This window comes from Rutilus rutilus, assembly GCF_951802725.1.
Source record: "Rutilus rutilus genome assembly, chromosome: 13".
Taxonomy (NCBI): Eukaryota; Metazoa; Chordata; class Actinopteri; order Cypriniformes; family Leuciscidae; genus Rutilus; species Rutilus rutilus.
Window position 1 is genome coordinate 23,526,421 of NC_140218.1, and position 20,437 is coordinate 23,546,857.

At 38.9% G+C, this 20,437-nt stretch overlaps 2 protein-coding genes across 3 annotated transcripts in view; both read left to right on the forward strand.

Annotated features, from left to right (window-relative positions):
- Positions 1-18,233, forward strand: part of arfgef2 (ADP-ribosylation factor guanine nucleotide-exchange factor 2 (brefeldin A-inhibited)) — a 37,713-nt gene extending 19,480 nt beyond the window's left edge. Inside the window, exons 16-39 of the mRNA XM_084429098.1 lie at positions 53-258; positions 352-436; positions 649-820; positions 926-1,077; positions 1,322-1,450; positions 1,553-1,711; positions 2,784-2,931; positions 3,073-3,169; positions 3,264-3,304; positions 4,884-5,053; positions 5,454-5,605; positions 6,495-6,667; positions 6,766-6,926; positions 7,009-7,139; positions 7,541-7,670; positions 9,473-9,608; positions 9,840-9,978; positions 11,010-11,067; positions 11,293-11,407; positions 12,555-12,694; positions 12,962-13,133; positions 13,236-13,374; positions 13,715-13,832; positions 16,652-18,233. Of these exons, the coding sequence (XP_084285224.1) occupies positions 53-258; positions 352-436; positions 649-820; positions 926-1,077; positions 1,322-1,450; positions 1,553-1,711; positions 2,784-2,931; positions 3,073-3,169; positions 3,264-3,304; positions 4,884-5,053; positions 5,454-5,605; positions 6,495-6,667; positions 6,766-6,926; positions 7,009-7,139; positions 7,541-7,670; positions 9,473-9,608; positions 9,840-9,978; positions 11,010-11,067; positions 11,293-11,407; positions 12,555-12,694; positions 12,962-13,133; positions 13,236-13,374; positions 13,715-13,832; positions 16,652-16,816 (3,288 nt within the window). The 3' untranslated portion in view covers positions 16,817-18,233. The remainder of the gene's footprint in view (positions 1-52; positions 259-351; positions 437-648; positions 821-925; positions 1,078-1,321; positions 1,451-1,552; positions 1,712-2,783; positions 2,932-3,072; positions 3,170-3,263; positions 3,305-4,883; positions 5,054-5,453; positions 5,606-6,494; positions 6,668-6,765; positions 6,927-7,008; positions 7,140-7,540; positions 7,671-9,472; positions 9,609-9,839; positions 9,979-11,009; positions 11,068-11,292; positions 11,408-12,554; positions 12,695-12,961; positions 13,134-13,235; positions 13,375-13,714; positions 13,833-16,651) is intronic.
- A 209-nt stretch (positions 18,234-18,442) lies between these two features.
- bcl2l1 (BCL2 like 1) overlaps positions 18,443-20,437 on the forward strand; it is a 33,634-nt gene continuing 31,639 nt past the window's right edge. Inside the window, exon 1 of one of the 2 annotated variants that reach the window (XM_084429099.1) lies at positions 18,443-18,999. The gene's annotated coding sequence lies outside the window, so the exon portion shown is untranslated. Of the gene's footprint in view, positions 19,000-19,582; positions 19,897-20,437 lie in introns of those variants that run through there. The other variant, XM_084429100.1, reaches the window with a different exon arrangement.

A 20,437-nucleotide genomic window follows, 5' to 3' on the forward strand; every position in this document is an offset into this window, starting at 1 on the left:
CCAAGATATTTTGTGATCCAGCTACTTAGGCTCTGATGTGTCATGTGATCAGACTCAGGTTGGTGAGTTCCTGGGAGAGAATGTGAAGTTTAATAAGGAGGTGATGTACTGCTACGTGGACCGGTTGGACTTTTGTGGCAAAGACTTTGTGTCAGCACTCCGTGCCTTCTTGGAAGGCTTCAGGCTTCCGGGTGAAGCCCAGAAAATTGATAGGCTAATGGAGAAGTTTGCCGCCCGCTACCTGGAGTGCAATCAGGGGTGAGTTTTGTAGTCTGAGGAGGAGTTTTATATTTCTGAGGCTTGCTTGGGGTTTTGTGTAGCCTATGTGCTGACCTGTCTGTTGCTCTGTAGGCAGACTCTGTTTGCCAGCGCAGACACCGCTTACGTTCTGGCCTACTCCATCATCATGTTAACCACCGACCTGCACAGTCCACAGGTAAGACTTCTTATTTTTGCTTTGCTTTCTACTTGCTAAGATACCTTGACAACTAACCAGCAACTGCATAGGTGGTTGTAAGGTTGTTGATGTCCAGATGCTAGGGTGTTCTGGATGTTTGCTAGGTGGTTGCAACTGTATACCAACGTGCAAAAAAAATGATTGTTTTATCTCTAGAAAATGTCAAAATCTTTTTTGTTTTCTCTCTTCAGGTAAAGAACAAGATGACGAAGGAGCAGTACATAAAAATGAACCGTGGCATTAATGACAGCAAGGATCTGCCCGAGGAGTATCTCTCCTCCATCTACGATGAAATCGCAGGCAAGAAGATCGCCATGAAGGAGAGCAAAGAATACTCCATCACTCCCAAATCCAGCAAACAGAGTAAGAGCTGTATAGATAATATTGATCTTTAACGTCTAATTCCCTTTATTGGGATTAAATGAAACCATGCTGGATGCTGATGTGAGCTGTTTGTCTTCCTGTTAGATGTAGCCAGTGAGAAGCAGAGAAGGTTGCTGTATAACATGGAGATGGAGCAGATGGCCAAAACGGCTAAAGCTCTGATGGAGGCTGTAAGTCACGCTCAGGCTCCCTTCTTCAGTGCCACTCACCTAGAGCACGTCCGGCCCATGTTCAAGGTAACAACATCCCTCTACAGTTTTTCACTATTGTGTGGTTTTTGCAAAACCACACATCTGAACAGTTTGGTGTCGTTGAGCACTGGATAACAAGAGCATTGATAGGTCAAAAAGATCATGAGCAGGTCATGGAAGAGACATAATCTGATAGTGTTTCAGGAGGTGGTTTCACACATCAGTCTAGAAATGAAAGTATGTTCTGCTTGGGTTCATTTCTCGATACTTGAATGCTTATCTAAAACAGCTGGCCTGGACTCCCCTTCTGGCAGCGTTCAGTGTAGGACTCCAGGATTGTGACGATCAGGATGTGGCTTCTCTTTGTCTGGAGGGAATTCGCTGTGCTATCAGGATCGCGTGCATCTTCAACATGCAGGTTTGTGTTTTTACTGTTTAAATGTGACGCATCTTATTCAAGTCTGCTTTATTTAGTTCCTTCTGCCAAGTCTTATTTTCTTTTGTTTCACTCTCTTTGCAGTTGGAGAGAGACGCCTACATCCAGGCCTTGGCCCGGTTTACGCTGCTCACAGCCAGTTCAAGTATCACAGAGATGAAGCAGAAGAACATTGACACCATTAAGACTCTCATCATGGTCGCCCACACCGATGGAAACTACTTGGGCAACTCTTGGCATGAGGTGGGCATCAGAGCATGCGAGCGTGGAGCCGAGTGTTAGCCATTTTTCTCCTATATATACACAGTCGTGGTCAGAATTATTGACACCCTTGATAGATATCGAAGAAGGCTGTACAAATAAATCTGAAATCTTAATGTGAATGTGGGGCAGAAAATCACATTATGAAATAAATGTTTTTCTCTAATACACGTTGGCCACAATTATTGGTACCCCAAGAAATTTGACTTATGAGTAAAATATCTCTGAAGTATATTTCCCTGACTAGGAACATGAAATTATCTAGCCATGACTTCCTATTTCACAAGAGTATGAATATGAGGTAACTCGAAGGCCAGATTCCCTTAATCATTCATCAGAATAGGTAAAACCAAAGAATATAGTTCTGATGTGCAACAAAAGATTATTGAGCTTCACAAAATAGAAAGTGGCTGTAAGAAAATGTTTGAAAAGCTTTGAAATTCCCCATTTCCACCATCAGGGCAATAATTAAGAAGTTCCTTCTTAAAAAAAAAAATCTAAACTTGTCTGCCTCTGCTTGAAATCTTATAATGGGCATGGACTGTACAGTATATATTATAAAAAAAATATATTTTTTTTTGTTTGTTTATATAACATGCTAATATAATATAAAATATGTATTGCCAACATTTTCAGTGGCCCACAAAAAATCGATTTTTATTTTTAGCAATTAATTTTTATATTTGCATTGATATACAAACAGATGTGTGTATATATACACACATCTGTTTGTATATCAATGCAAATATAAAAATTGAATTTTGCAACAGCAGTGTAGAATACATCACATAAAACCAAACGATTAGGTTTACAAGGTATGAAAAATGGATGTAGAAGATCGATGAATTAAACATTTTCAGTGGTTGCACAACTGGTCTGAAACACTCTCACACTCGCCCCCGGCCAGCAGGTCATCCTTATTGTTGAGCCCTGTAAAGTCATGCAACTCCACTCCACTGGTGGGCATTGACCCCTGCTTTCTTCCAAAACCATTGAATTGATAAAAGTTTCTTTGTAGACTCTATATATCTGCCTGCTCTGTTTCCCGGTGTAGATTCTGCGTTGTATCAGTCAGCTGGAGTTGGCTCAGTTGATTGGAACGGGGGTGAAGACGCGTTATATCTCTGGTGTGGTCCGGGACCAGGGAGGCAGCATAAAGGGCTTCCCAACAGGGGGAGAGGAATTCATGTCCCTCGGTTTAGGTAAGCCATTGTATGACTGCAGTTAATAGCTCATGGATGGGGTCCAAGTGTTCAGTCTGTTTTTTGTTTGTTTATTGATGTGTGTGGATCGTTTGGACAGCGTTGCTTATGGAGCAAAACCATATTATTGGTCTCCTGCAGGTACTTTGGTTGGAGGTCCAGACAAGCGTCAGATGGCTCATATCCAGGAGTCAGTGGGGGAGACCAGCTCTCAGAGTGTTGTGGTGGCTGTGGACAGGTGCATTGAAATCACAGGACAATACAAACACAGTGTTGTTCTTGGTGTTTATAATCCCATGTCTGACCTTCTGTCTCTCTGTTTTGTGTGCCAGAATCTTCACTGGATCCACCAGGCTTGATGGAAATGCAATTGGTAGGGTTTCTTTGTTTTGCTTTTTGTTTTAATGTAACATTTTTGTTTAATTTTTAAGGGGGCAATATAAATATACACATTACTGTTCTAAAATTTGGGGTGGGTAGAAAAAGTCCCCTAATGCTCACCAAGACTGCATTTATTTGATCAAAAATACTGTAAAAACAGTAATATTGTGAAATATTATTATCACTTAAAATAGCTATTTTCTATTTAAATATATTTTAACATTATATAACATTATAACATTAACATTATAACATTAACATATGAAGAGTTCAGATGCAAAAACCTCTAAATGCCATCTGAAATTTTCTTCTAGAATGATCATTTTTATCAAGCTCGTATATTTAAGTTCAATAATTTCACTTAAATGGCAATTAATAGGTAATTTTCATTGCCATTTAAGTGAAATTACTGAACTTAAATATACGAGCTTCATAAAAATGATCATTCTAGGAGGAAATTTCAGATGGCATTTAGAGGTTTTTGCATCTGAACTCTTCATATATAACATTAACATTATTTTAGTTGTAAAACATGGGGGGAAAAGTAGCATGGGTTATCATAGTTAGTATAATTCCTCAGAAATGATTAAGTAGTTTTATAGTAGGGGTTTTGGGTTTATGAGTTAAATAATGTCTGTGGTAAACATGAAAAGACTTTCACGTTTTGTTCTACAACATGATTTACATAGTCAAACCTGCTAAATAAGGACTTACAACAACCATGAGGATTGAAGTTTACATGCTTGGCAAATCAAACAACTTTTGTAATCCTTATACATGCGCAATACAATGGGACATAAACGGTTGTGTCACGCCACTGTTACTCGGAATAAACTAGCTTGCTACTGAAAAAGCAACACTATTTTGAAAACAATTAAGCTACTGTCACGCTACTTGAGGAGTTTAGCTAAGTTATTAGTAGTTTGAGAGCATGTCTGTGTGGGTTGATTATGATGAAACTGATACTGTTAATTCTACCCATGTAAAGTAGAGTCAATGGGTTCTGAGTTTTGTTTTGAAATTACAAAGAAATGAGCTAGAACGACTGCATTCCTTACATGTCTTTATCTCCATGAGCAGTGGAAAGTTGTTTTTTAGTCTAAGTGGGCGTCCATGCTGTGATCCTGTTCGCCATAGCTTGGATTTGTTCTTTGTCTGATATTCATTCATTTGGTCCATTACATCATAAGGAAGTGAACTATAAGGGATTGTGGTTGTTAAAAAGTAAATATAAACTTCCCTCATTCGTGTAATTCATAGAAGCATAGTTTCATGACGGAGGTTATCTTTAATAGAAGACAATAGGCCGTTTAAACTCAGAAATGACATAAGTACAGAATGATGTAAGAAGGTGTATAAATGGATGAAAATGATCTGTTTCAGACTGTTTGGGTGGACACAGTTTTAGTTACTTTTATTATGTAGCCTAACCATTAGGTGACTGCCACACAAGACTGACTCACTCTTCCAACCCACGTTAATGCACACAGACATGAACATGTAGATCATGTATTTGAGGGCAAAATGTCACTTGATATTTTTGTGAATTCTAAACTCTGCTCCATCTCCAGTTGACTTTGTACGTTGGCTATGTGCGGTGTCCATGGACGAGCTGGCCTCTGCGCACCAGCCGCGCATGTTCAGTCTGCAGAAGATAGTGGAGATCTCCTATTACAACATGAACCGCATCCGTTTGCAGTGGTCACGCATTTGGCAGGTCATCGGAGATCACTTCAACAAGGTCTGTGGCCTTTATCTAAAGGTGCGGTCACATTCACTGTTGTCCTGTGAATGTTCGTGGGCAAAATCCAGTCATTTCAATAGGAATCCATGCAATCATGATTTCCATTCCATGTAAAGGTGAACGATTTCCCCTCGCAGATTTCACAACGATTTCAATGTGGTGTCACGGATTCACCACATTGAGCAACAGAAAGCAGCTTGGTTTGAAATTGACTTCTGTATAAGCTGTGCTTCATACATTGCAACATTGTAACACTATAGACAATGTACATTTTTTTGCTAGCAAAATGTTGCCAAAATGTCGCTAATGTGACCGTACCTTAAAGCTGATAGTGAATTTTTTTTCTTGATTTGATAAATCCCTAAGACACTGTAAAACAATATTTCTGGTTTGACAGGTGGGTTGTAACCCTAATGAGGATGTGGCCATCTTTGCTGTGGACTCCCTGAGACAACTTTCAATGAAGTTTTTAGAGAAAGGAGAACTGGCCAATTTCCGCTTCCAAAAGGACTTTTTAAGGCCATTTGAACACATCATGAAGAAGAACAGGTGAGGAGGAGGGAGTTAGAAATGTGAGTGATTGAGGAGATGAAGAAAGAATGAGGAAACACTTGAGGTTAATTGTGTCAGAGTTAAAATACTTCCTGTAATCCCAGCTTATTATGCAGAGGCAACTATAAGTAGGCCATTTGTAGGTTGTTTTCCCCAAAAAGTGTTCAACATTTAGGTGGAAAACGTCACATTTTCTGATAAAAACTTTGATTTGTGATTTCAAATGCAATAATTCCATATTTGCTGTGCTTGTTTGTAACACTGCACAATTTGGCCAAACTTTTGTGTTTATATATAAATATGGCTGTTAAAATAATAATAATTATTACTAAATGAAAATTTAAGTCACTAAACTGAAAATTTGAAATATAAATATTGTAATATTTCACTGTGTAACTAAAAAAACTGAGTATTTATGAAAAATCATCATAATTACAACAAAAAATTACTATACTAATAGTTGTGTTTGTCTTAATTTCTTCATTTTCAAACGTTAAGCCTTCAAACTTGCAGAAAAATGCAGGGAACCCTTACACAGTGTGTATATTTATTTAAATAAATTGCAGTCTTTGCGATTTGACGAGCGCACTAAGCCATATCATGATTTCGGTTTTATTTCGATTAATCATGCAGCCCAAACTCTGGCTGCCATCACATGTGGTTCCATCAAAATTCTGTTTGTTAGAGAGACTCGACCTGTCTGACACAGCAACTTTAGCTCAATTAATGGCATGAGGTCGGGGCAGAACAAACTATTTGTCTGACCATTATAAAGATGGATAAAGTGTTCAGGAAACCTATTTGAAGTCATTATTTTAGTATATTTTTCCATTTTAAACCATGCATTTTGCTTTCTTCTACACTAACTCCCACATCCTTTCTAAAGGTCGCCCACCATCCGGGACATGGTGATACGTTGTGTGGCCCAGATGGTGAACTCCCAGGCTGCTAATATTCGCTCGGGCTGGAAGAACATCTTCTCTGTGTTCCATCAAGCAGCGTCAGATCATGATGAGAACATTGTGGACCTCGCATTTCAGACCACAGGGCACATTGTTAGTAAGTACCGGCAATTGCACATTATTTTAAAACTTGCATCTTGAATATAAAAAATAAAAAAACTCATTCTCATGTCTATCCTTTCTGTTTCCTCACAGTGAACACGTTTCAGCAGCATTTTGCGGCGGCCATTGACTCTTTCCAGGATGCAGTGAAGTGTTTGTCGGAGTTTGTGTGTAATGCTGCATTTCCTGACACCAGTATGGAAGCCATTCGGCTCATCCGCCACTGCGCTAAATACGTGTCTGACAGACCGCAGGTGAGTGCTGTCACCTCAGTCTTTGTTACCCATGACATCTGAGCTTCAAAGATTACATTTTAGTCACTCTTCCCCTTTCTAGGCTCTGAGGGAGTACACTAGTGACGATATGAACGTTGCACCTGGTGACCGCGTTTGGGTGAGAGGCTGGTTCCCCATCCTGTTTGAGCTTTCCTGCATCATCAACCGCTGCAAACTAGACGTCAGGACCAGGTGGGTCCCCATCATCAACCTTGCTACTCTCTTCATATCTTTTAAAGTCCCTGTAAACCAGAAGTTGCAACCGACTTTTCTCCGGTGTAGTGACGTATTTCCAAGTGAAAAGTAATATTGAATAGAGGGCGGGTTTTAGTTTAGTGCACCTCCTCTCCATCCCTCGCTCAAAGGAAACTGACGGTTGGAGGGGAGTGGTTAAGGATATTCGACCCAAGCCTTCAAACTGACGTCATCAGAGAAGGAACTCCATTCCAGAGCGGAAGCAAATGTTTTAACTTGCACAGCTTATTTGTTCCCCACAAGACTAGTAATGTGCAAAATGTGTAAATTTTGATTCCATGACGACTTTAAATAACACATTTAAAGCTTATTCAAGAGGGTGTGTTTTGGTGTTTCAGGGGTCTGACTGTCATGTTTGAGATCATGAAGAGTTACGGACACACATTTGAGAAGCACTGGTGGCATGACCTCTTTAGGATCATCTTTCGAATATTCGACAACATGAAGCTCCCTGAGCAGCAAACTGAAGTGAGTGTCAATCACAACTTTAATACTCCCAACATTACATTTTTGTTCATTATATTTAATCTACTTGAGCTTATCCAATAACAAGCTACTTTTTTCCCCATAGCAGTATAACAGCACAAGATGTTACATCACTGTTTTTGTCACATTATTTTGTGCTTGCAACCGAGCGAGCTGAAGTAATAATCAAACATTCTTCACTAGCAGTAGCATGTCTATTGTCTACTAGAGTACTATCATTGAAAAGTCTGATTCATTTAGTTGGTTCGGTGGGTTCTTTTTAATGAACTGATTAAAAAAATGGTCTCATTTGTGTTCATAGAAGTCCCTGCACTAAAATTTTGCTATTTAGTTATGTACATTTGAAAAAAAATTGCTATTCCCTAGTTGATTTACTGATATTTCTACCTGATTCATAAATCAGATTTTTAACTGATACATGTAATCTAATTTAAAAGATATTTCCCCCTTGTATAGCTTGAATGTAGCTAGCTGATTTGAACTTTTTGTTAGTTGTATCCACCATATTTTTAACATAAGAGCAGACACAGTCGTTTGTAACTTAAATGTTGAGGCTTCTGGTCTCGGTTGCTTCCAGTTATTTTAACGGTACTAAAACATCTTGATGTTGCTATCTGGTATAATATGATAATACATTATTGTAATACACTCACCTAAAGGATTATTAGGAACACCATACTAATACTGTGTTTGACCCCCTTTCGCCTTCAGAACTGCCTTAATTCTATGTGGCATTGATTCAACAAGGTGCTGAAAGCATTCTTTCGAAATGTTGGCCCATATTGATAGGATAGCATCTTGCAGTTGATGGAGATTTGTGGGATGCACATCCAGGGCACGAAGCTCCCGTTCCACCACATCCCAAAGATGCTCTATTGGGTTGAGATCTGGTGACTGTGGGGGCCATTTTAGTACAATGAACTCATTGTCATGTTCAAGAAACCAGTTTGAAATGATTCGAGCTTTGTGACATGGTGCATTATCCTGCTGGAAGTAGCCATCAGAGGATGGGTACATGGTGGTCATAAAGGGATGGACATGGTCAGAAACAAGTGTGTGGTACCCGGTGGGGTCTTCTGCTGTTGTAGCCCATCCGCCTCAAGGTTGTGCGTGTTGTGGCTTCACAAATGCTTTGCTGCATACCTCGGTTGTAACGAGTGGTTATTTCAGTCAAAGTTGCTCTTCTATCAGCTTGAATCAGTCGTCCCATTCTCCTCTGACCTCTAGCATCAACAAGGCATTTTCGCCCACAGGACTGCCGCATACTGGATGTTTTTCCCTTTTCACACCATGCTTTGTAAACCCTAGAAATGGTTGTGCGTGAAAATCCCAGTAACTGAGCAGATTGTGAAATACTCAGACCGGCCCGTCTGGCACCAACAACCATGCCACGCTCAAAATTGCTTAAATCACCTTTCTTTCCCATTCTGACATTCAGTTTGGAGTTCAGGAGATTGTCTTGACCAGGACCACACCCCTAAATGCATTGAAGCAACTGCCATGTGATTGGTTGATTAGATAATTGCATTAATGAGAAATTGAACAGGTGTTCCTAATAATCCTTTAGGTGAGTGTATATTATCGTAATCATACTGGTTTGTTGCGCAAATAGTTTTGCTGCACTTTGTTAGTTTTCTAGTTGTAGTGGCTAATGAATTCACAAGAAAAACACATTCACAAGAAAATAGCTTACTTCCGCATTGAAAAATAAGGTGGATACATTGCAGCCAATCAATGATGATAGTTTTTTTTTAATAATAATTTTATTTATTTTTCTTTCATAGAAAACGGAGTGGATGACGACAACATGTAACCACGCCCTCTACGCTATCTGTGATGTTTTCACACAATTTTACGAGCCTCTCAGCGAGGTGCTGCTGGCAGATATTTTTGCACAGCTGCAGTGGTGTGTGAAACAAGGTGGGGATTTTGCTAATCTGTTGCGCTAATCATGAGGAGGGAGAGTTTGTAAATTTTAAAACCTGTCCTGCTACTTGCTGTACTTTATTCCAGATGGACAATTCAAATGTGACGCCTACACATGTCACATTTGGGGAAACATATTGACCCAGTGGGTGGTAGTGTTTTAAATCATCAGGGTGTGGTGACACAGGGAAAGTGTTACACTTAAAACTTCGCCTCTGTTTTTAGATAATGAGCAGCTGGCGCGGTCAGGCACAAACTGTCTGGAGAACCTGGTGATCCTGAACGGGGAGAAGTTCAGTCCGGAGGTGTGGGACGTCACCTGCGCTTGCATGCTGGATATCTTCCAGACCACCAGCCCTCATGCGTATGACACTCTTGCACACCACCATCTGTTTCAGTGACACTTAATGGCCTTCCATCTGGATGCGTTTTCATTAGAGTTGTCAATCGATAAAAAAAATCGAATTATCAAATAAATTATAAGGTATGCTAATTAATACCATGTCTAAATAAACATTTTTTAGCATAATTTAAAAGGTTGTTTTTTCCCACGTTTTTTTGGTCTGTAAGACGTGCCAACATGTATCAAATTCTTGACAGGTGTTGATATGACCACTGATAGGGGTGGGCAATATGATCAAAATCTTATGATTACGAGATGAGTAATTTTATTTCACGATATAGACGATACAATAATATAGTTATTTTTGCTTTAAATAAGCTTTTTTATGATATCATTTTTTTTTAAACCACTGACATTTCATAATTAGCCTAAGTAAAAACTCTCAAGCTTACTGGAGACAAGTAAACAGTCAGTGATGTAATTATATGTACAAAAACACTGCATAGTCTTCACTGTATACATTAGATACAAAATGTATTCTTATTAAAGTTACGAAAGTGATTTAGCAGGAACAGTGAGTGATTTTTCTCTTGTCTTTTGTTGTTTGATTAACATTAGACAGCAGGAATATTAGGCTGCTGTAACTTTAAGACAGAATGCACAGATCCAATATATGGATACACATGCACTTTCTTTCTCAACTGTTTACAGACTCTTAAAACATGAATGACTATGCGCGTATACCGAAATTAGTTATCTTTCACTGCTTATTGCGCTTCAATGGTTCAAAATCACTTGTTTTTAAACAGCAATGCTTAAAAACGCATGCAGATGATAAGCTTTCGTGACTGCGCAGCACAGTGACTTTATGTGAGCGTAACCACAATAGAGACGATAGTCTAAAATCTCTACCGGTTGACAAATTTCTACCGGTATATCGCCCACTCCTAACCACTGATACTGAAATCGGAGCTCGTTTAAACAGACTCAAGCTCCAGTAGTTCTGCTTATGAAATGCTCTCTCAGTTTGGTTTTGACTTTGCTCTTAACAGCTTGCTGACATGGCGACCAGCTGGACAGGAGGAGGAGGTGGGAGAGGGGAAACACATGGTGAGATCACAAACACATAAATAAATAAATATTGCGAATATACACACACAAATAAACCATAATCAAGCACTGCTAAGCCCTTATTCTGTTATACATCATTGTGTCCTACCCTTCTGTTAACATTGACACACCCATCAGACTTTGCTTGCTATTTATACTAGACGTTTGCATATTAGGCTCTGGTTTTCATATGCGTCTGTGTGTGTTTGTCTCTGTGTTTTTTAGGATGTTGAGGTAGATTCTCAGTCGCAGAGCAGCTTTGAGAGGACTCTATCAGAGAGAGGCCATAGTCAGATGTCCACCGCCAGTGATGAAACCTGGAAAGGAAGGTCCCACACCAGTATGTACAGCTGCAATGCCTCTCTCTGACTTTTATGGTGATTCTCATGAAAATGTTTGAGTCACTCATTACCATTATTTTCATTCAGCAAGGATGCATTAAATGTGACAGAAAATACAAAAGATTTCTATTTCAAATAAATGCTGTTCTTTTGAACTTTCTATTCATCAAATAATCCTGTAAAAAAAAAAAAATCAGTTTCCAAAAAAGTTAAGCAGCACAACGGTTTTCAACATTGATGATGATAAGAAATGTTTCTTGAGCCCCAAATCATCATATTAGAATGATTTCTGAATGATCATGTGTCACTGAAGACTGTCAGAAAAAAAACCCAATTATTTAAAACTGTAATAATATTTGACAACATTACTATTTCTACTGTATTTCTGATCAAATAATTGCAGTCTTGGTGAGCATAAGAGACTTCTTTCAAAAACATTAAAAAACCTACCGACCCAAAACTTTTGAACTCAAAAATCAAAAGGTATATTTAAAAATGATATTTGCCTAAAGAAAATGAAGCCTTAATTTTCCCATTGGCGTAATGCAAAAAATTCGAATTAATTTTAACCTTTTTCTTTTTAAGCAATTTGTTTTTTTGTCTTAAAACAGAAAACCCCTTTGGAGTTTTCATGAGATTCGCCCTTGTACTGAGAAACCACCATATGACTACATCGGTTTTTCTTAGTTTTCCGCAGAACATCGTAACATGACCTCATGCCACGCAGCTTGCTTACTTTGTCTGAAGTAGAAAGACGTCTGATAAGCTGCCCACGCAACCTAATCGTCTAGGGTTTCCACCTGCAGCCACATTCTCTTTGAACTATATGACCTCTTCCTCTTTTAAAGTCATCATGAAACTGAAGTCACAACTTTTGTCCCCTATTGTGGCATTTATCTAAGTAAAACTATCCAAAAAGTTTAAATTTAGTCCCAGTATACAATTTTTTTCTATCAAGATTTGATTGGAACACTTAGTTGCAAACTAAATGAAGGCATATCTGAATGTGGATTAAAACTCAATGGAGTTTTATGGGACGACCTTGTTGCCCAGCTCTTGAGGCATTTTACACTTCACCTTTCTGTCCAGAGTTCTCTGTCCTTCTGTGACTTATAACATGTTACTCTCTTACATGTTCTGTCCTAGGGGTCTCGGACCACAAGCTGTTTGCAGGACTGCTAATAAAATGCGTCGTACAGCTGGAGTTGATTCAGACCATAGATAATATTGTATTCTACCCGGCTACCAGCAAGAGGGAGGATGCTGAGAACATGGCTGCTGCTCAGGTTTGTTCACTTAACCCAAGTACGTTCAAATATCTGCTTTATAAAGTTTAACTGATAATTGACATGATTACATTGAAATATAACCTATAAACGGCACAGACAAATTTGAGCAATGTGGCCTGTGTGAACAGTTCCTTATGGTGTTGACAAAACACACCGCGGTATTGAAACAGATATACAGTGATTTGGAGAAATCAGCCAAGGAACGGCTTTGTAGCGCGCTAACTTTAAGTGTCATTTGTTCCGTCTCTTTGTGTTTCCTAATAGCGAGATGCACTTGAGCAAGCAGAGGAGGGAGAGACGGAGCCCGATCAGGGTATGTACAGACACCTGTCGTCACAGCACCTCTTCAAACTGCTTGACTGCCTCCTTGAGTCTCACAGGTTTGCCAAGGACTTCAACTCCAACAATGAGCAGAGGACTGCGCTCTGGAGAGCAGGTCTGGGCTCTTTTATTTCATCGTCTGGGTTGTGGTAATGCTGTCGTTTATAGGAGACAGTCTTTTTTTATTATGCATTTCTTTTATTAATCTTGTGTGTAGGCTTTAAGGGGAAGTCAAAACCGAATCTTCTAAAGCAGGAGACCAGCAGTCTGGCCTGCAGTCTGAGAATCCTCTTTCGCATGTACTCCGACACGCAGCTGCAAGACTCCTGGCTAGATATCCAGACACGCCTTTTGCTGTGAGTGCAGCCGTCTGCCTGGTTCTATACAGTGCATTTGTGCTATGTGTTCAGATGCACCTATTATTTGAAGAAATTGCACTTGAGTTGATGGATTATTATTCTGTGATTATTTAAATTACACTAACATTATTAACAATTAGAAAGCATTAAATATAGATGCTACACTCATCACTATAATGCATACAAAATAGATGTATGACTCTTAAAGAAAAGTGGTAGGAACTGTTTTATGTAAAACACTGAGGGATGAGTCACATAATCAAGTTTTACATCATAGATTTACATGTGCTGTACCGTTTTTGGACAGTAATGATGTGCATGTGTGTGTTTTATTTAGAGTTTGTAGTGAAGCGCTGGCTTACTTCATCAGTCTTACCTCAGAGAGCCACCGGGAAGCCTGGACAAGTCTCCTTCTGCTGCTCCTCACCCGGACACTCAGACTGCCTGATGACAAAGTAATAACATGCATAAACAAACACACCCTCTCACTGAACCAGAACATTAGACACAGGGATCAAAATGAACTTTTTGTCTCACGTGCCAACAAATGCTTTTTACCAGCAACGAAATGGTTTTCCCCTATTTTTATTAAAATAATAATATTTAAAATATAGTTTTATTTAAATAAATGGTTCTGCTATTTTTCATTGAAAATTTGTGACAAACACAAGAATACGGAAGCATTACACGTCTTCATCTAAACTTGTTTCCGTGAATGTTCTGTAAAAAGCAATCCAAACACTATTATCACCGTGTATTCTTGCCCATCATCCACCATGTTTGTTTACTCTAAAGCAGGGGTCTCCAACTTTGGCTGAGTATCGTTAAAATATTTTCAATACCTATGCCTTGACTTCGACACCTGTTCCTGAACGATACTTTTTTCGATACCAATTTGATGAAATCCGTTTGAACAAGATTACATTACATATTACCTAAAAAAAAACTTTGGTTTGTTGACTTTTTACAGACTCAATGACTATATGCCTCACGCTTAATACACATAAAGCTTGCCGAAAACTGGCAAAAGTAATGATTATGAATGTGTCTGGGAAAAATAGCATTTTAATCGTTTATTACTAAACTAGTGTTTTCTGAGTCAGTGTTGGCTACAAAGATGTTGACGTTGCTGACTCGTCATCTCCGCAGTATAGGGAACGTGCCTATAGAAAGAAATGCACCTTTCATTTGGATTACATAATCAGAGTATTTGTTTTTTTTTATTCAAAGTGGTTCATTTAAAAGTAGACACTTCAAGCTTTCTATGTGCCTAGGCAAGTAGCCTATTCGCTAAATTTCGGTTCAGTTGTGACGCGCTCCAGTTCTTCTTGCAGTCGAAGACGGAGCAACTTTCTGGTCTTAAGCTTATTCTGTGCACTGTCAAGTGCTTCATCAGATTTGTTGTGTTGCTGGTCTTGGCAATTATCTTGTCTCAAATATTGCATTGCGCACTGTTGGCATTGAGCCTGGTAAAATGTAGCCACACTTTTCTTTTCCACATCTTTTCCATCTATTGGGTTGGGATGCTTACACATTACAGCCATGTCTCTGGGCGTAACCAGTGTAAACTAGTGTTTTTCCTTGATGCCTCGCCACAGCCAGTCATGCCGGATGCTTATTGGCTCACTGACGTTGACGAGATTAACCCCTTAGGTATCGAAATTTGGTACCGAACAACAAGACATTTTTTGATACTCGATGGAATCGAGGCAATTCGGTCGGTGCCTAAAAAGTATCGGACTTGATACCCAGCCCTGCTCCTGGAGAGCTACTGTCCTGCAGATTTCAGCTCCAACCGCAATCAAACACACCTAAACCAGCTAAACAAGGTGTTTAGGGTAACTTGATAATTACAGGCAGGTGTGTTGGAGCAGGGATGGAATTGAAGGGTTTGAGATCACTGCTCTAAAGTTATGTTTGACCGCAATAGATCAACCTAAGCAAACAATTTTGTGAATATTTAGAAAAAACTAAGTGGATCGGACTGATCTACGGAGCACCAAAACAGTCTTGTAGCCAATCAGCAAGCGGGACTGTAGAAAGAGAGAAAGCTGAGGTATTACCAAAGAGGAAAAGGTCAGAGGTAGGGCTGGGCGATTAAAACGATAATGATAATGATAATATAATTTTCCTCGATAAAATATCAAAATGTCGATATAATGTTTATGCACCAAAAGCAGAACGTAACTGCGCTACATATCCGCTCGGCTCAAATGGCAGCGCAGCGCGAGTTTACTAGAGCAGATGCATTTACTCGCTGATTGGTCTTGATCACGCGACCACTAAACAGTGCAGTGAGATCCAGTGGGATGCGCTTGAATTCAGCCTTATGCATTGTTTTTCATACAAATACCATAGGAAATGTAATGTTATAATAATAAGATCGCAACCTTCACTGCTAACTGTGCTGAAGATACGTGCCATAAAAATCAGGCAACACAAACCTGTTTCATGATTTGAAACAATATCATCCATTAGAACATGCAGAAACTGAGAAATTCATTTGTCTATTAAGATATTTATTTTTATTTTAAGGCAAATGTTTGAATGTTCTACCTCAGATTGGTAAAATGTTCACCTGTTGGGCAAGTGTTTGTCATGTTCTGACAGTAAAGAGTTCCAACATGAGGGTGAGTAAATGACCATTTTTATTTTTAGGTGAACTATCCCTTTAAATCTCTTATCTTAGTTCAACTCGTGGTCCCTAATTAGAAGGTTAAAAATAGTACACTTTTTATCTTTCATGTTCAGAAGACATCCGGTTGGGTTCGGCCTTGATCTTGATCTTGGTTTTATAATGTTAAATATTGACATGTCCTAATTAAGAATGAGAAGAAACAGACTGTAAAAATAGTGCCCTTATTAACCATACAGGTGGGCTGATAATTAACCCAATAGGTGTTATTTCCTGTAGGAAAAGACAATGTGATGGATATTTCTCTTATCCTTCAGGGGTCTGAGTTAAGGCTTTTATTACAGGAAGCACCCTGCTGAAATGTCAGCTTGTCAGTGTGATAACCTTTACATGTAAAAGAGACCTGTGCCATTACGCGGTCAGACCACTGGCAGCCCTGGGGATCTTCCCTGTTCATAACTAAAATATACTTTTCCATTCATCACTGTTGATAACATCAGGCATTCCCAGCGATGTTCCACTCCATACTGACACTCCAAAAAGGTCTTTAGGGAAACCTCTAAACAAAAATTACATTTTAATATAAAATGGCTCAAAGCATCTTTCCATGAACGTCTAACACTGTCATTTCTCCCTCAGTTCAAGCCTCATGCCTCCTGCTACTACCACCATCTGTGCGAGATGATGCAGTTCGACCTCATTCCGGAGCTCCGTGCTGCTTTGCGGCGGTTTTTCCTCCGCATCGGTTCCGTCTTCCACATCGCCGCTCCTGAATTGGGCCGAGCGCAGCCTTCGTCGTCATAAAGTAGATCAGAACTGGGAACACAGCTCTGAGATGAACTGGGGGGAAAGCGGGGCTGTAGAGTGAATGTATGGTCAGAGCGTATAAGGCTCTCCTGTGATTTGAAGGACTGTACAGGAACACAGAACTGACTGTCCAATACTTTCCTCTACCAGTCCTGACTCATCAGCCGTCGGTCGCTCCCCTATGAGTGAACAGCAGGGTGCCGCTTCTGCTGTGTCATCCGTCTGTGTTAGTGTCATGAGTCATATTTGTTTATTTTTATTTTGACTTTTTTTTCTGGATGGCTGCGACAATAATTTATTACCAGTACTGCTGTATATCTGGTTTCTGATCGTCTGTTGACTTCATTTTGTTGGCTTTTGTCCTATCTGTTAAATTTTAGTCTTTTAAAGGCTGAACAAATCTAGACATCTCAAAAACATAAAAAACTGAGATCTACCCCTGTTATTAAGAGCTTGTAAGTGACAAGTGTGCAATGGGCTTGTGCCAGTAAGCAGTGATATATTTGTTTACCGATGGGTCCAAAAATGGCCATTGTCGTTGTCCTTTATTGATTCATCATACAATTAAACAATAATTTCTGAATCAAATTCATTCAAGCAACCCCACAGAGGTTTTTGCATTTAAAATGCTTTTAGTTTGGGGTAAAAGACTTGAATTTTCCCAAATTCAAAAAGAACCCAAATTGTCCTAAGAATGTAATGGCTGCTTTCAAAGCATTTGGTGTTTATTTCACATGTGTCGGTACTTACGCTTGTTAATCCAGACCAGGCAGACACTACCATTCCTTACATGCCATACAGCTCGTTTAGTTTCCAGTTTATTTTTTGAGAGGTTTATTTTTTTTTTCATATTTATCATTTAAATCTTAAGACATCTAAAGAATATTATTTTAGTGCACTAAAGTTGATCAATTGATCTTTTTTTTTTTTTTAATCTTGAATTTTTGTGAGTGCTGTTCGCTCTTGATTCGGAGTCAGACTGAATCGGCAAGTTTACGCGATGGACGGCAGTCACTGATGATGTCATTATCAAAAAATGAGTGAAGTGGGAGAAATACAGGAATACAAGTGTACTGTATAATCCAGGTATATCTTCATTGAACCCAAGCAGCATATGGCTTAGTAGTGTATTGCCAGTGTAGATTCGAATCCCAATTCATTTTCATTAAGGATGTATTTCATTCTTGAAGTGCATTTAAATATTTTCTGAAAAGCATTCCTTCCCTTGCAACTATGGATGTCTACTTCGCCTCCCTTGAGACTGGGAAATATAAATACATAGTATATGAATAAATACAGTGTAAAGTTTTCATGTAAAATATACAGAATAATGTTCAACTCTATACATATTGTGATGTAATCTTTAAAGCATTTGGTGAAGTAATCAATAAAGTTTGAATTCTGAACCATTAAATATTCTATATTTTGATTCTTCTATATTAAGGTTTTCACTGAGGGGTCTGTGAAGATTTAAAACAGATTTTTTTTAACATTTATATCTTTACAGCTTTATATCTCGACAAAAAACAACATTTCCAATAAAGGAAGGATAAGTGTGATCTTAGTAAAGAGATTATTTGTACTCATTTGAATACGCCACATGATGTCGCTGTAACAGTTAGAGGCATAACGAGCGTTTTGGGGTAACAAAGGTTACCATAGTAATTCTGCCACTCTTTGTTTAGTGAGCGCGAGCCTTATAACATTTACATTCACAACGCAGTTAAGTATGTATATCAAAATACCTGTACTTAGATGAAGAAAATTATTAGGGTGGACTTTATATCAGTAATTTATGTGTAAAAGTTCGTTAAGATTTAGTCTTCAGTATTTAGTAGCAGTTACGCTGAATGGCGCGTCTCAACAATTTGAAACATGTCGAAAATAGTGTTGCTTTTTGAATGATTTTAAGCTTTAATTAACGGACTTTAGAGCGAGTGAGTAAAACAGTTAGTCCATAAACTAAGTCCACACCACATCAGATGTAACGTTAACTTAGCTGCTGTAAAAAAAAAATGAATAGGCCCTTGGTTTAAAGAGCAGAGCCGTGAAGGGGCGGAACTGAACTGAGCGCTGCTGCTGACAGCGGCTCTCTCTACACCGACTGCACTCTGATCGAGCAGAAACACGCCGACATCGATCATGCGGGAAATCACGAATTTGCCTTTCCAAATATCCGAGTAAGTACCAAAGGTCTGTGATGCGTTTTGAAATTTGAGCTTTATCTTTATAGCAGCTTCCCAAATGATTCCGTGTTTCCCTGTACAGCCTGTCCATGTTCCATGACGCTAGCTACACGGCTAACTAGCCGAAGGGAGGAAAGATTGACGTAGTTGGCTTTTATTTTACAGGAAATGCATTCTTGGCTAGAAAGAAACCTACATCAAATAGGGCTTGATATTAATTTGCTCTCTTGCTAGTGTTTTGTGATTTTAATGCGTGCAGAAATGCAGTAACATGTATTGCATTCATTCGTAAATAAAACATGAAGGGGTGTTTAATTTTATTTACATGCGTAAAGTCATTTATGCAAATTGTATGACCGATAAAATGTAGAAATTATTAAATAATCTACATCCAGCGTTTCCCCTCAGCAATAGACAGTGCGAGGTTTAGAAAGCTCTCGCGCTCTGCCTTTGATTGGCGGCAATGTTTGGCTAATCGTTCTGGATTTTGTCCTTTTTATGTGCGTGTTCTCGTGCGGGAGTGATTCTGTGCGATCACTTCTCTGAAACTGATACGTGTTGCGGTTGCTTGCCCAACAGAACTGACTGGTTGTTTCCGATCGGCCTATGTAATGGGCCCTAGTAGAATGGTTTATTATTACGTAATGGCTGGTAGGCTGCGCTAGCGTCATGAATAGGTGATCATGTCCTATCACAGAAAGGGGAGGTCTGTATTTAAAGAGAAATATCCAGCACTTGCTCATTTTTTCCTCACATACAGTATTACTTTTGATCTACCGCCGTTTGATATTGTCGCTTAATCCATATAGCTAACATTAACACAGACTCTCAAGAGTTGTTTGCTTGGTTGGCTTAATCTACGAGAACAGTAAGCAGATTGTGTTATGGATGGTAAGCTGAATGCTCTTTTACTCTGTGTTGTCACTATCGTAAACATTGTCAATAAGCACGATAACGTAAGATAAAGTAGAAAATGCTAACGTTAGACTTTGTTTCTGTTAATTTCTAACTAGTTGGTCGATACAAACTTTGGTTCAGAAAATGCAGATCTGTACTATATTGTCCACTACTGCATTAGACTATTCTGTTTTTTTAAGTGTTGTGTCTCGAGGTTACTCACATAAAACACTGAATAGCTTTGTGTTCGTCAAGGAGATATTCATACACGCTTGCTGTTGCGGGTACGTTAGGTGCTGTATGTAGGAATGTGTTTTTGACATTGTGTTTGTAAACACTGCGTGTAGCCTTATTAATAGAAATATAATCTTAATGAATTCACTTCTGGAAGTGTGCGCTGATCAGTCCAGAGACAATATGTGCTACAACATCACTGAATATACATAATATTACACATACATGTAATATAAACGTGAAACAAAGGTTGTGGTTCTTAAATAATGACAGTGTGCGTCACATTCGGACTGAGAATGAG